This window comes from Anopheles funestus, chromosome 2RL, assembly GCF_943734845.2.
Source record: "Anopheles funestus chromosome 2RL, idAnoFuneDA-416_04, whole genome shotgun sequence".
Taxonomy (NCBI): Eukaryota; Metazoa; Arthropoda; class Insecta; order Diptera; family Culicidae; genus Anopheles; species Anopheles funestus.
In genome coordinates this window covers 9,254,292-9,268,609 of record NC_064598.1, presented here as the reverse complement: position 1 = coordinate 9,268,609, position 14,318 = coordinate 9,254,292, and the positions used below count along the sequence as shown (strand labels likewise).

Genomic DNA, 14,318 nt, shown 5'->3' with positions numbered 1-14,318 from the left:
AGTGGACGATGGTTTTAGAAACAAACTGTGGATAGTGTTGAAAGACTTTAAGCTTAGACTTAATATTTTAATGAAGTCTGTCTTCCAAAGGACAGAGATTTTTTTTTGCTTAGTAAATGATATATGAAACTGAAATTTATGAATAAATCAATATGAACCGAAAACACGCTTAACATAGCCCAAAAACAATTGTTGATTTCTCTAAAATTGTCCAGCTGATTAATCAGTTTTCGTGAACTGAATACATTAATAGCCTGGCATGTGGGATTTGGCAAAGAAGAAGAAGAAGATATTTTTCTTTCACGTTACAACTACAATACAACACAAGCTTCTCCATACGTACTCTTTAATATAGTTTCATAGATAAAAATGATATAATTATTGAAGTCATTGATTTTAATTGACCTATCTAAATGTGTGCGTTATTAACTATCAGTCCATTTTATATGAGATGCAATAGTGGAACACTGAAGGACAAATAAAGGTATACACATCACGAATTCTATTTTTAACGGCGCTACCTCACACAACCTGCAATGGGATAAAAAATGCATTAGTCTTTCGCCAATCATCTACAGGCGGAAAATTTTCTATGTAATAAAAAATTTATTCAAACATTTTTGCAAGTAATTCTTACGTACCTAGAGAGCGTGTAATGATTTATCTGATGGCATCACAATCTTTTTACATTGTTACACTAAATCGTGGAGAACAGTGGATGAAAAGACAAAAAAAAACAATCTATTTAAATACGCAAAAATCATCTCCTCATACGTAAAATGAGATAAACTTAACACACAATCATCGAAAATTGTTCTTTAAAATAGTCTTACGAGAACAGAAAACAATTATTTTACAAAACATAATGATAAGCGCAACCTTTCATAGTATCCACTATTACTAAAATTTTTTAGCATTTCCTGTTGGATTTCCTGCATGTTGGAGCTTAAATTAGGTTTCCAAGAGTGTGTTAATGACGGCCGGAAATTAAGTAACTCACGAGAATAAATATTCTGTTTTGTTTTTCTCAGTAGTCGTCTTCCTGAAACACTATTTTCCAGCAATGAAAATCGATACAAAGAAAGTTAGATGAAGCACCCGCGCAATTTGCAATGGTCGAAGATCAGTTTTATTTTTAATGAACATGTCACATGAAACTCATCGTTCGCTAGGGCTAAAATAACAAAAGCAGAAAAAAACAATGTAAACGCCATAGAAATCAAAAAGAATGATAACATTTGCCAACCTCCACTACAATCGAACATTCAACTCCAAATGCCCAATTAAGGTAAAATATGTCATGTGAGCGGTCAAGTTTAAAAAGAGCCAAGGGATGAAACATTTGAAAAAAGGGACACTAGATAAACTTTGCTAGCAGGAACATTCGCTCGTTCGTCTTTGGGGACACCTTTTGAATGGTGACAGTTTTTTGAGCAGCAGATAAAAAGTTGAAATGGCTAAAGTGAACGGAAACGCTCTTACGGATACCCATTCTAAGCACCCTTCAGTGTCACAACCATCCCATAGGATCGAAGTAAAACGATGAGCATCCTCGATGGAGCAGAACGGACGCACAGGCCAATGAACGACGGTGGATAAGGATTAGAAAGAATAGGATTGAAGGGAGGGAAAAAACAGATCGAAAAATGACATTACCTGAAATCGAGAGGATTCCAAGGAGGAGTCCGATCCAACTGTTCAACATCAGAAATATTGTTTCTTGTGTGGATTTAATCATTAATTTAGCTTGTGTTTCATTTCGTCCACCAGCGTAAAGAATCGAATTAAATTTAAAAGAAACAAGATTTGGTTTGAATTATTTGTTGGTCCTCTAGTAACATGTCTTTAACTGAATTCAATGTATGGATTCTCTCTCTGCTTGGCTTAACATTAGAGGTCATGTCTTACCTCGTAGACTTATCTTTACACATTGATATTACCACAGAGTTAAAAACAATTGCTATTTCTTCAGTATCTTTCTCATTCTCAGGCATTTACAACGTTTCATTTAAATTTTTTTTAAACTCGTACGTTGATACGTCAAGAAATGGAACGTTTGGATTTATTGATTATAAGCCGTTAGACTTAAAAGAATATCAGTACTGAACGCATTGCTTTGCGTGTATTAAAGCAGCAGAACAACGATTACCCGACTTCAGGATGTCTTTGTTTTGCATACGGAGCAAAAGCAGCGATTACCAACGCAAGCGAGAACTGTGTCAAATGGATTATCATTTCGAAGAAGAATGACTATCACACGATGCCTTTTATGAGGTCTGTAGCATCCCGGCCTTTTCAAACGCTATGATGATGAAGAAGTGGAACTCATCGCCGTGCGTCAGACGATGCCGGTTGCCAACGCATGAGTTGAGCAGCGTGTCACTGAACTAAGTCCCCGGCTGTCATCATGGTTACCAGTTCCCATGCTCACGTAGTATTGAAGCACCTACGTTCGTTTGATTTTAATTATTGTTCCTTCAATCCCCAATAATGCTCGATGCCAGGAACGGGAAACTCCGACGAGGGAAAATTGTTTCCTTTCCTGCTGAATTGTCAACACACGTGAAACGGAAAATCCTTGAGTGTACGAAAGAAGGCTCCTTGCTTTTGCTTCTGCATAATCAATTGAAAGTGCACTGCTGACCTTTCGCCTGGCCAGGTCATGATTGTGAGTGTTGGCTAATTAGAATCACAACCGCACCATTGCACACAAACAGTAGAATCGTTCTGAGGCATCAAGCTAGAAGCACTTTTCCCGTTGTTGGCTTTGTGGTTTTCGAACTATTTCTTCATTTTCCTTTCGATCGCACTGATTCACTAAGAGCATTTTCACATGAGTTTCACCTCACCGAGTTGAGTTTTGTACATCCAGTCTCACAATCGGTTGCCGGCAGAAAGAAAACTCATATTTTTCCACAGTCGCAATAAGCCTTTTTAACGAGAACCTTACTCGACAGCAATGATTTACTGGCATTACTGAGTTAGCACTGCAGTGCTGCTAAATCGGCACCACACTTACATCACTATGCGGTCATTTGTCATAAACAGGACCTACTTTATGTTACACAGGAACCTTCCGAGCAGGCACCACGAATCACGCATGGGGAGGTAAGCAAGCGATCAACATGCCGTGGGACGATATTTCTGAGAAGTCGCGAGCGTTCGAGCACAATCCAGCACATGTCCTTTCTGCACCACGGATCAGACAAAACTGACGAATGAAATATGAATGACTCAGATTTCCCGGACTGCGTACACACGAGGCACTCACGCAGCCATCGATGTTGCACTCGGCCCTTCGGATCGTGTCGTGATGTTTTCGGTGTTTGGCACTTCGCAAAGTCACGAAATAGGAGAAGAACTCCTCTCTACCGTCAATGGAAACATGAGCGGTGAAGTTCTCAACATAATACCGACAGGATAATTGCTCTTCTCTCTCTGGAGTCACTCAATGCATCGATGGAAAATGCAGCATTTGTTTTGGTTTGGAAAGGAGCATTGTTTGGAGGTGTTGACGTTCACAAAAATAATTTAACAAAAAAATATTTAATAATTTTAAATGTATGTGTAATAAAATCCGCGAATGTCGTAGCCCTTTCGTCAGAAGAGAAAACAAAGAAGTGGTTGTTACTCAAGGGTTCAAAATTGTTAATCTTTGGAGATATAGAAAGTCTTTCAATTTTTATCAAATTCACCCTTTAATCCATGTCACTAAATCCCCCTTCATTGCACATATCAATTATGCGTGTGTGATGTTCGATACCCGACATCGTAATGCACAAAACTCACACTGTCTATTCCCCAAAGGCCGCTGGATTTTAGTCGCTGCGAAAGTCCATTATCACGGAACTGCAAGGATACATTGCTTCCTTTCGATAAACGCATTTGTGCGATGTGATAGAATATTGTAATGGCCCCAAATGAACAACTCAATGGACCGTTAAATACTGTAAATACGGATCCTATTCCATTCCGTTAAAATAGTCGTGCCTGAAAATGCAACAGAATCGTTGGTCAGTACGTTATTTAGGTCTGCTCATGGTGGGTTTATAGATTGCCAATGGCCTTCAAATGTATGCCTTCCGGTTTTACATGGCAACAATTTCAAACATAGCTTGTTCCCATTACAACGCGTTTTCGGGGATGTTACAAAGAGGCATGCTCTCAACGCCAATCGAATGCTTCCCGCGAGCATTTCACAAGCTCGTGATCACTTTTCGTTGGCTGCGTCATAACTTCGTAAACAATGAATGTATGGACGTACTGAACACATTAGTTGCTGCTGGAGGGCTTTGGTGATTGTGAAACTTTTATAGATCATTTGAGACAATGAAACAATTCAAACAACAATTTTACATTTTGCTTAAAGATGGCAAGCAATCAGTGTAATATATAAGCGAACTAAAGTTTTAAAGTAAAAGTAAGTTGTGTGAGTATTTCATAAACTTTGATTAACTTAACCAGTTATTAATTTTGTTTTTTTTTTTTTTTGTTAATGCATTAAGTTACACGACATGAATTATTGAATTTTTTTAAGCAGGAAAGGGTTTCTTAAGGAAAACATAGTGGAATAATAAAGGTCTTTTATTTGAATTTGATCACTTTTATTCAAGCCGTACCCATGAGGAACTACCCGACACAATCAAACCATTCACAACAATGCTTCACACCGCAGAAATTGTACCCATCGGCAAGCCGTTGTCTACCTTGAGAACATGATAACGATTGTGGTCAAGGATCGAAAGGTCAACTCTGCTGTAGACAGTCAAGAACTGATGACACTTTATACATTACACAGATAATGGAGTCGTAGATTATTGACGTACACTGTTGACTGAACCAGACAAATCATGGCTACAATTGTGAGCAGCATAAAAAACTTTCACAAAGTTTGTTGAAATATGTTGAGGTAAAAAAAACATATAAATTTATGTTTATGGTTTCCTAAAGTATATTGTTATGATATTGTTTGAAATAACCTTTTTTGACAGATTCTTAATACGAAGTGATCATAGTGCGAGACAATCATATTGAAATAGGAATTCGGCTTGGGATGTTTCGTAGCTTCTCTTGGTAGAATGTGCTCACAACGTGTGATTCATTAGCTCCGAACAGGTGTTGGTTTGAGGTTTTCAACAAAAGAGTGATTTGGCTGTGGTTTCATCTGGTAGTGTGAACATTGTTAGTAAGAATTATACTGTGTGGGGTAGTTTTATATTTATTAAGAATATTCAATCATAAAATAGCATAATCATAACAATTCTTACCTCGTCTCATGTGAATTCAGGTGGACTATCTTTTACAATGGAATCGAAAGCATCTTTTTATTCTGGGAAGTGGTGTTTATTAGCTTTATTGATAGTTGGCTCTTACGGGTTTATCGAAACAAAAGCAACAAGAAATGTCAACGTTCAGAGTTCAAACACCCTCAACACGACCGATAAGTTACCAGTCACTATCTACTACGAAGCTCTATGCAGTGACAGCATGGTGTTCTTCACCCATCAGCTGTACCCGTGCTGGTTGCGCCATGAAAATGAAATGAAGTTACGCCTGGTACCATTTGGAAAGGCTTGGGTATTTATCGTCCATTCAGCTATGCGTGTACAGCATAATGTGTGTCATTCCACACGTCTTTGCAGGTTGAAGAGCAGCCAAACGAACCACCCAAATTTCATTGCCAGCACGGACCGCAAGAATGTCAACTGAACGTTTTGCACGGTTGCATTCTTAACAAGATGCCACTCAAAAAAGCTTTTCCCGTAGTGGCATGCCTTATGAAGAACTTCAACACAAACTTTGACCAGGTAACGGCAGCACGAAATTCTTCAAAATACTTGATTGAATGCATCAGTTTGTGTTTCAAATGTTTGCTCTTGTTTTATTTTCATGTTGTTTCATGCTCTCCGCCAACAGTGCATCGAAGAACATGCATCGTATAAAAACGCCGTTGTTAAATGCAGCCAAGGGCAGCTAGGAGTTAATTTGTTCAAAAAGTTTGCCAACGAAACAGACAACGTTCACCGACCGCTTCCTTTCGTACCGAGCATCGTTGGCGATCAGGTAAAGTGCAAATGAAACATTCGAAGCAAACAGTAATGGGAGATAATGTTAAATCTTATATTGCAGCCATACGACTTTTTCGAACAAGACGACTGGCTTCAGAAATTTGAAAGAAAATTTGTTGAGCGTTACGAAGCAAAGTTTGGTGTTAAATTATAAATAGATCTCGTTTGTGAGGGTTGTTTATAAAATGAACTTTGATTTAATCTACACCTTAATTCCTCATAATCATTGTTTGCACAACGCTATGCAAATATAACTATCATAAAGCGATTTTTTAAATAAACGATCATTGATGATTTCTTGCTGGTAAACCTGTGTTTGTTGTTGAGTTAATAAGGTTCTTATTTATTAGGGAACAGCATCAGAGTTTTGAATGTGTTTTTGAGGTTTCACATGAATATAACCATGTAACCATTTTCAAATTGTTTTACATTTATTACAAACTAAAATAACTAAGAGTACAACTAGAACCAGGAAAACAAATCCTATAATTTTCAATAGTTTCGAAACTGTCGTTGTGAATTTTTTGTTCCTACCTTCATTTTCCGGAAATACAATCATCAAATAATATTTAAAATTACACAAACATGAGAAGTTGTAAAATGTATCTATGGATTTGCACGATTCTCCGTCTCGCTGGTTTGGGACTTGACGAATTGCTAGTGACCCGTTCGTGTTGTTAACAGTGTCGCAAGCATATAATTCAATCAAACCTTCTTGTGTGGTAGCATCTATCTTACGATTGAACACAGTTCTTACGATTGAAGCATTCCAAATAATGGTAGATTTGTCCGGTCGACCACAGTAACCGTGTTGACAGGCGAATTTTATTCTCATAATTGGTGTCAAGTATTGCACCGTAGCTTCCACACAATGGAGAAATGGGGTGTTCATTCGTTGAAATACTGGATCCAAGTTAGCCATTTCAAAGCTGTTGAATATTCCCGAAATTTGAAAATCCGAAACATCAGGTGTTTCAACCATGTTTGACATATCACAGAAACTATGCACTGTTTGAGGTATGATAGTTAACCAAATAAGTTTCTCCATGAAGATCATTCTTAGTTGCTTTAAAAGGAACATGTTTCTCTGATACGAAACATAAATCGTGACTGTTGATGTCGCATACTGAATTGAAAGCTGTTTTGGATAAATATCCTGTAACGACGGCAACCATTCTTGACTTTACCAGGAACTGAAACTAAGGGCTATTAAGTACTGAAACTTAGTGCTATATCGTAATATGAAGAGCCAACTCAAATTGATTTCAGGGGAGAAGGGTCATTAAACTAAAATTACTTGATATAAAAATGAAATCTCGCCACAAGTACTTAGTTTAAGTTACTAAAAAATTGAGTAACTAGGCATGGTTCGAATTTTGACTCATTTAAATTGACAAAAACCTGCATCAGTATAACAGTATGCAATGGTATAACAGTATACAACTCTCGCCGTCATACGGCAATGGCTTACGCATTACACTAACACTATGACCACACATGTTAGCTTTTGAGTCATCAGTGAATGTTGTTAGCAAAAGAAAGTCAAAGAATGTTATGATTTTGTATACATATTTGCGAAATAGAAACCTGGTATAAAAACAAAAAAAAAACGTATATTTATTTGTAATCTATAATATTCAATTATTTTTCGTACAATTTGGTTCATCCAATTTCAATAATTGCGCTATTATTATTAAAACAATAGTAAGTGAAAAGTTTCGGTTATTTATTTTGTTTTAAATTTAGTGCAAACTATATAAAGCATAACAACGACTACAAACAATGCAATACAACCTAAAATTATTACATGTTTAGAATCTGTGGTTATGACCTCTTTTTTCTTTGAACTATGCTTAGGAAAGTAAATCATCAAATCATGTTTAAAATTACACAAACACGTGTTATTGTAAGAATTGTCAAGAATTTGGTTATCTATCTTGTTTCGCTGGTTTGGGTCGTAACGAATGACCACGGATCCATTTGTATTGCTAACAGTGTCACAAAAATATAACTCAATCAAACCTTCTTGTGTGGTAGCATCGATCTTACGATTGAACACAGTTCTTACGATTGAAGCATTCCATTTAACAAGAGAGGTGTGCGGTCGCGCAAGGTAACCATGTTGACAGGTGAATTTTGTTCTTATAGTAGGTATCAAGTCGAGTTTAAAATAGTATATCTCGATATTCACGCAACGAGGAAACGTGGAATTTATTTCCTGAAATGCTGGATCGTTGATAGCCATTTCGAAGTTGTCGAGTGTTCCCACAAATAGAAAATGATCTCCATCAGGTACTACTAGCTCCTTTGTCATATCACATACACTACGCACCGTTCGAGCAATGATAGCTAACCAAATTAGTTTCTCCATCAACAACATTCTGATTTTTTTTTAAACCAACATACGATGTGCAGCTACACTGTTACGCTATGACGAACGATCGCTTGCAACTGATACGAAACATAAATCGGAACGGTTGATGTCGCATCTAGAATTAACTACTTTTATGTACCAACGGCCAATAATGACGGCAGTATTGTAACACTTTCCTCTTTATGGGGAACTTTAACTTTGCGTTTAATGGCCACTCATCAAATTAATAGTCTGGAAGTACTATTAGAAGAATATATCTTATTGTATAGCACAAGCAGGGTTCCAGAGAATTTGTGATAAAATAGTAAATTCCAAATGTGGAATATTTGACATTAGGTCGGAAATAATTCAGTTGAATAGATTGTAAAGTTTTAACATATCTTTGAATGTGAAACAAACTTGTCACAAGGCTGGGCTGATATGTACTTTAAAAAACACATTTTATTTTTAACTTTTCCTACGGAATTCTGCTTTGTTATATTCAACCTCACTATCACTGTCTCTTCTCACTCAAATACAAACCAAGGTACATGACCTAAATTTGCCTTGTACGTTCATCCACCTCTATCATTGACTTACAGATTATTTTATCGTTGTTATTTTGAAAGTCAAGAAAACTAAGCCCCTTTGATCTAAGACGCAAAAAAACGCTGGGCTAAAAACACTCCGATCTGCACCCAAAAGGACCAAAAGTATGGAGTAAAAGTGATTGCAATTTGACCCATGAAGAAACCGAACGATTCCTAGAGAATCAATTTACAACTCTTTATTCTTGAAAGGAACTAAACTAGTCGCAAAGGGCAACAAAAACCTCTCGTTTCCTCATCGATGCACAGCAAACGATGTTCTTCACTGTTCCGTCTTTATATTCATTTCTGTTTAGTATCGCATTTTGTATGACATGTGGTGCATTGAAAACGTTTCTCTATTTGTAGTTCATACGGATCAGTACTCAACCAATAAGCTTCAAATTCGTTTGTGAACATGGGTCTTAATTCATGCTCACCGTAAAGTATGAGCAAACATGCTGCTTCATTTATATAAGGAAAGATGAAAAAAAAAATTAAAAAAAGGGAAAATTTCTTCGTAAACTGTTTGAAATATTTCACACACAGCTCGTGTTTATTTATCCTATCAACTTGACTTTGGCGAGATTATATATTAAAACGTAAAAAGCGCTCAAAAATGGCATCAATTAGCTTAATTATCCACCACACGACTATCTATACAGTACCATTTGGTATTATTGCAATAAAACACCTATGAGCAGATATTGATTGTGGATGGCAATCGGGGTTTTGCAAATGATGTTTTTTTTTTTCAGTTCCAACAATTCCGGTTTGATGGCGAAGGAGAAAACGGGAAGCCGTTAATAAAACAATTAAATTTGATAAATCAAAAAGCACTTGAAACGATTAACATAGCGCTCACTATCAGGTGGCACAGGGTATTGCAATATAACAGAAAAAAGCATCGATAAAAAGGAGGAAAAACACAGTCACCAGTTTGGTAATTAGTGTATCATGTGTGATATGTGTAGCAGAAATTATTAACGCCGATTGTGACTCTCTTATACATATAAACTCCCGACTAGCGTTGATAAATTTAATTGTTGCTTTATTGCCACCTAGTGCAATAGGATCGCTCTTTTATGAATAGAGTTTCGATGCTTAAATAATGAAACATTAAGTAAATAAAATGCGTTTACGTTAAATTAGGCATAATCTTCGCCTCCAATTAGTATGATAATGAAATAGAAAAATTCATCAAATATAAAGCACATCACTCATTTCATACAGAATCAGTATAAGCATATATCCAGCACAAGAACCACTTGTACCGAAAATGTACCGAAATGTGAACCGAAAATGTGCTTAATTTGTATAATTTTAGCTCTGTTTATAGCTTTCATAATAGTTTTCCATCTAAAAATAGAATTATTAAAAGTTAATGTGAATATATAACTAATTATGAGAAAGAATTTAATTTTCATTACAATTCATAGTAAAATGGTCTAAATTAAACAAAAAAATATATAAAAAATATCATTGTCATTGTGTTTAGAAGTGCAAAATCGGATGAGAACAGGAAATTCACAATTAGCTATGAATGTTCATATTCAAACGATCTTATCGTCCTACGTTGGTTTTAAAGCAGCCGCAAGCTCGTTACTAGAGGATTACACCATGACAGATGCATGTGGTGAACGAAGCGGATTACAGTACTAGGATTCCACGAAATGTCGTGATTATGGTTGTTGCTATAGAACCAGCAGCAAGAACATACCGAATGGCAGGTGAAAGAATTACAGGTAAAGTGCGTTACAGCTGAATTTGACTATTAATTAGGTGTTATTATAAGTGATTAAATAAATTTCATGCTGGATATGTTATTAAACTACCTGATATGCTTGAATAAAAGCGATTTTTATTGCAATATAAATAAAACCACATGAGTCATTAGAATAGGCTAAGCTTCAAGGCGTTAAAAACGATGAACATAACTACTGATAAAAGAAATTAAGTAACTCAATTTTCTGGCATTAAATTAAATAATGATATGTTCCTTCACATGTATATACGCACCTACAGGCATACGACACGAAATACGAAAGCATACAGCCGACGACTTTTTCGATCCCGTTCGATGCGGCTGTCAAGAATCGGTTATTGAGCAGACGTGACGTTAATTAATTTTAAAGAGTGTCCTTCAACGCAACCCGACCATTTTGCGTCACTGTGAATGAGGTATTAAAAGGATGGATTGTACCAAAAGCCAACCATAATGCTTTTCAATGGTAACGGATTGCTCGTTAATAGTAACGGTGGCGGAAAAGTGGAAAACAATATCACAGTGAAGTGAAGAATGTACAAACGGCCGTGAATACGGCTTAAATTCCCCCTACACCGGCGTAAGGTATTCACGATGGATCAAGCACTAACGTAATAAAACCGTAGTAACAGCCGGGAAAAACATGACACTTTTCAATTAGCATCGTACGTTGGTCGAGTATAATACCAAAACATGCTGCGTTCCAGGAAGGAAACAGGTGAACAAACTGAAATGTTCTTATGGACTGGCTCATGATTTTTTTTCTTTTTTTATTTACATAGCAGCTAAAGCCAGTGAAGATTAAAAAATGGAATTTTTGGTAATGATTTTGATCAATGAATATTTTATAATATGTTTGATGAAAGTAATCAAAACGTTAACTTTTGAGCACTAAAATTCAGGCAAATTAATTAACGTACATTGTATAATGTGTTGTTGTCTAAGCCGATTTTTCGTCATTATTTTAATCCGTAGAGAAAACCGAAACCTTTTACAATCGCTAAAGTAATGCAAGCAAAAATTCATCGCCTTTCTATGGTTACTGCATACAGCAAAAATTCATTCCCCGAAATGTGATTAGAGGTTGAACCGGCTAAGATGGTTTTGAACGGTTCACGGCGCTGAGCAAACAGAACGCAGGAAAGGTTTGCACAGGTTAGCATTTGTAATGTTTTTTTTTCTCTCTGTCTCTCTTTCTCTTTGCTGTGTATGTCTTTGCTCAACCCATGGCTAAATTGTTCAAATATTGATCTGACCCTTCTTACGCCATTGCCAAAGGGTGGTGTGTACCTTCTCTAACAAGAAACCAGTCTCTCGAAACTAAAAAGAAAACCCCAGTAATCTGAGCTGAAAGCATCAGAAATAATGTTGGTAAAGGACGTAGTAAATTTTTAATGAACATAAAATACACCATGCAAAAATGACTTTTCCCAGGTAACCATTTTCTTTTTACTCACAGGAATATATTTTTTCAACATATCGTAATATAAGCTTTTTTGGGTGAAAAAAAATTATAATTTGTGTTAATTTATTAACTAAATTATACACATATTTTAAAACAATTTTCAAAAATCAGCTTAACACCTGAAAAGAAATATTCCTTTAATATGTTGTATGCTGGTGCTTGTGTTGGATAAACATTATTAATAACAACGCACCAAAAGTTGCCTGACTCTTTATCATTAAGACGAATTGCTTTTCTAAGCCTTTCTAGCCTATCCGTGCTTTCTATTTCGTGTTAGTAAGCAAATTAACCAACTTCTTACTGTTTTCAGTCTTCCAGTCTTCTATGTTTCTGTTTCACCTTTGACTAAAAAAAAGGAGAGAGAAATAAAAACGAAGCGTAAATTTGTTATAAAACACCTTATATCTTCATATTATACAAATCGCAATAATAAAACCATAAATTTTACAGCCACAAACGCACACACACACAAACACACACTTTGCCCGCAGGATATTTCTCGTAGGAAAAGTTTTTCCTTACCATGGTCGGTAACCACACACAGCAGGCAGCCGGCAAACAGCACACACGCAAACGTGATGGGTACCACATGCACTCGTAAATACCCATTCGATGCGAGAAGCATAAGCCTTCACGTGCCCGTGCCCGTTTCCGTACGGATGGCTTCACGGAACGGATCAACACCAGCACCGACACCAAAGTTCACAATGTTCGCACTCAAAACACTCGTTTTGCGAGCGGAGCGTGGTTTTGCCAGCGTAAGGAGAAGTGGTGGAAATGTTGCGTAGCTCCACTGTGTGGCTTAGCGATTCGGTCAAGGTGTGTTTCACACGCAAGAAACCTGCATCCTGGCCGGAAGGTTATGAAGCGTTTTATACTACACCGCGCAGTACCAAGGCACACGAATAAAAAAATGTACCCGTAGCCCCGGGTGTGACTTCTTGACGAAGGTTCCTACCAAGGTACTGTCGCCCATTTCCTCCGCTTTTCCGTCGATTACTTACCACGATTGACTAAGAACTTTCGGTGATCCTTGCGGGTCACAACAGTGGGAACAAAATAAAGCAGCACAAACACACAAAACCAAGCAAAACACAAAAAAAACCCTTCCCATTGCAGGCCAATGGGCTAGATGAGCGAGTGCTTGATCGCTCCAACACCATCGTCATGCAATAGTTTTATGACCTGCCCGGTTTTTGGGTCCTGTGGCCGGATCCTGCGTGACTTTAGTAATGTTCGGTGGGGCGGGTTCGAGGTTACTGCCCTGCCCTGTGATACATTTTCGAGGCTTCCCCACCCTTTACGACACTCGGTGCTGGTGCAGCTAATCTGTTTTATGCTTTTATGAGCAAGCATGACTTCACATGGGAGGCCACTTTCCTTCACCGTTGGGCTGTGCCATATAACCACTAGCGTAGTGTGTGTTGTTTGCTTGTCTCTTTCTTTTAGCATTCTGGCCGCAATGTTTCTACCTAGGCTCGAGCAATTCAATGCCGTTACAACTGCGATGGAACAATTAGGAGCGCATGTTTATGGCTCGAAAGCGGACTGAGTTTATGTGCCGTACGGGCAGCAAACTAGCGCCAAAGGTACGCTATCTGCGTTTGGGAGCGAATTATTATGATGAAGCATAAAACACGCCACATCTGCTGGGTCTCGGCAGGTAAGCTAATGATTGTTTGGTGGTCCAGTATTACCGTCCTTCATTACAATATTTGTGTCCTAAAAGGCAACAAAAATCATGTTTCTTAAAATAAAACTCCCAATGTATTACGTGATGTTGCAAGTTAGATGTGGTTTTCCGCTTTCGATTTTTATCACAACTTTAGTCTATTTTATTTATTTTCAATCACCCATTTCACTGGCAAAGAATTCGCAAACCATGGGAACTACTTTTTATTCGCAATGATTGATAGAATGCTTTTGTTTGGTAATTGTAAACCTTTGTGGATACATAGTGAATAAAGCAAATAAAGTATACACTATTTTCCAGTCGTACTGGAATTGTGTCTCTCTTTCTTTTTTTAAATACCGCTCTGCAAAGTTTCCCGTTTAATAGATTCATACGGAAAATTGATTC

At 37.1% G+C, this 14,318-nt stretch overlaps 1 protein-coding gene and 1 long non-coding RNA gene across 5 annotated transcripts; one reads left to right on the top strand and one right to left on the bottom strand.

Annotated features, from left to right (window-relative positions):
- Nucleotides 1–335: 335 nt before the first annotated feature.
- On the bottom strand, nt 336–3,299 carry LOC125764774 (uncharacterized). The gene is made up of 3 exons (XR_007418482.1): nt 3,056–3,299; nt 642–697; nt 336–531 (listed from the first exon to the last, which is right to left on the bottom strand). It is a non-coding gene; the product is annotated as an uncharacterized LOC125764774 (long non-coding RNA).
- A 552-nt stretch (nt 3,300–3,851) lies between these two features.
- Nucleotides 3,852–6,377, top strand: LOC125764752 (GILT-like protein 3). Of its 4 annotated transcripts, none has more exons than XM_049429330.1 (7): nt 3,852–4,429; nt 4,614–4,909; nt 4,992–5,206; nt 5,288–5,577; nt 5,643–5,807; nt 5,917–6,063; nt 6,130–6,377. In XM_049429330.1, exons 4-7 carry the CDS (start codon nt 5,305–5,307, stop codon nt 6,220–6,222), a joined length of 678 nt encoding a protein of 225 aa, XP_049285287.1. In that variant the 5' UTR covers nt 3,852–4,429; nt 4,614–4,909; nt 4,992–5,206; nt 5,288–5,304; the 3' UTR covers nt 6,223–6,377. The 4 variants fall into 4 exon arrangements, with proteins under 4 accessions (XP_049285287.1, XP_049285288.1, XP_049285284.1 ...); XM_049429327.1 differs by having other exon boundaries at nt 3,861–4,429; nt 4,992–5,181; XM_049429329.1 differs by lacking the exon at nt 3,852–4,429 and having other exon boundaries at nt 4,606–4,909; nt 4,992–5,181.
- Nucleotides 6,378–14,318: the final 7,941 nt, after the last annotated feature.

Bases quoted from the DNA above. Each gene is read 5' to 3' on its own strand.
- LOC125764752 (XM_049429331.1), top strand. From the start codon at position 5,305: ATGGAATCGAAAGCATCTTTTTATTCTGGGAAGTGGTGTTTATTAGCT. The intron at 5,578-5,642 runs GTATTTATCGTC...ACGTCTTTGCAG, and splicing joins TACCATTTGGAAAGGCTTGG to GTTGAAGAGCAGCCAAACGA. The intron at 6,064-6,129 runs GTAAAGTGCAAA...CTTATATTGCAG, and splicing joins CGAGCATCGTTGGCGATCAG to CCATACGACTTTTTCGAACA.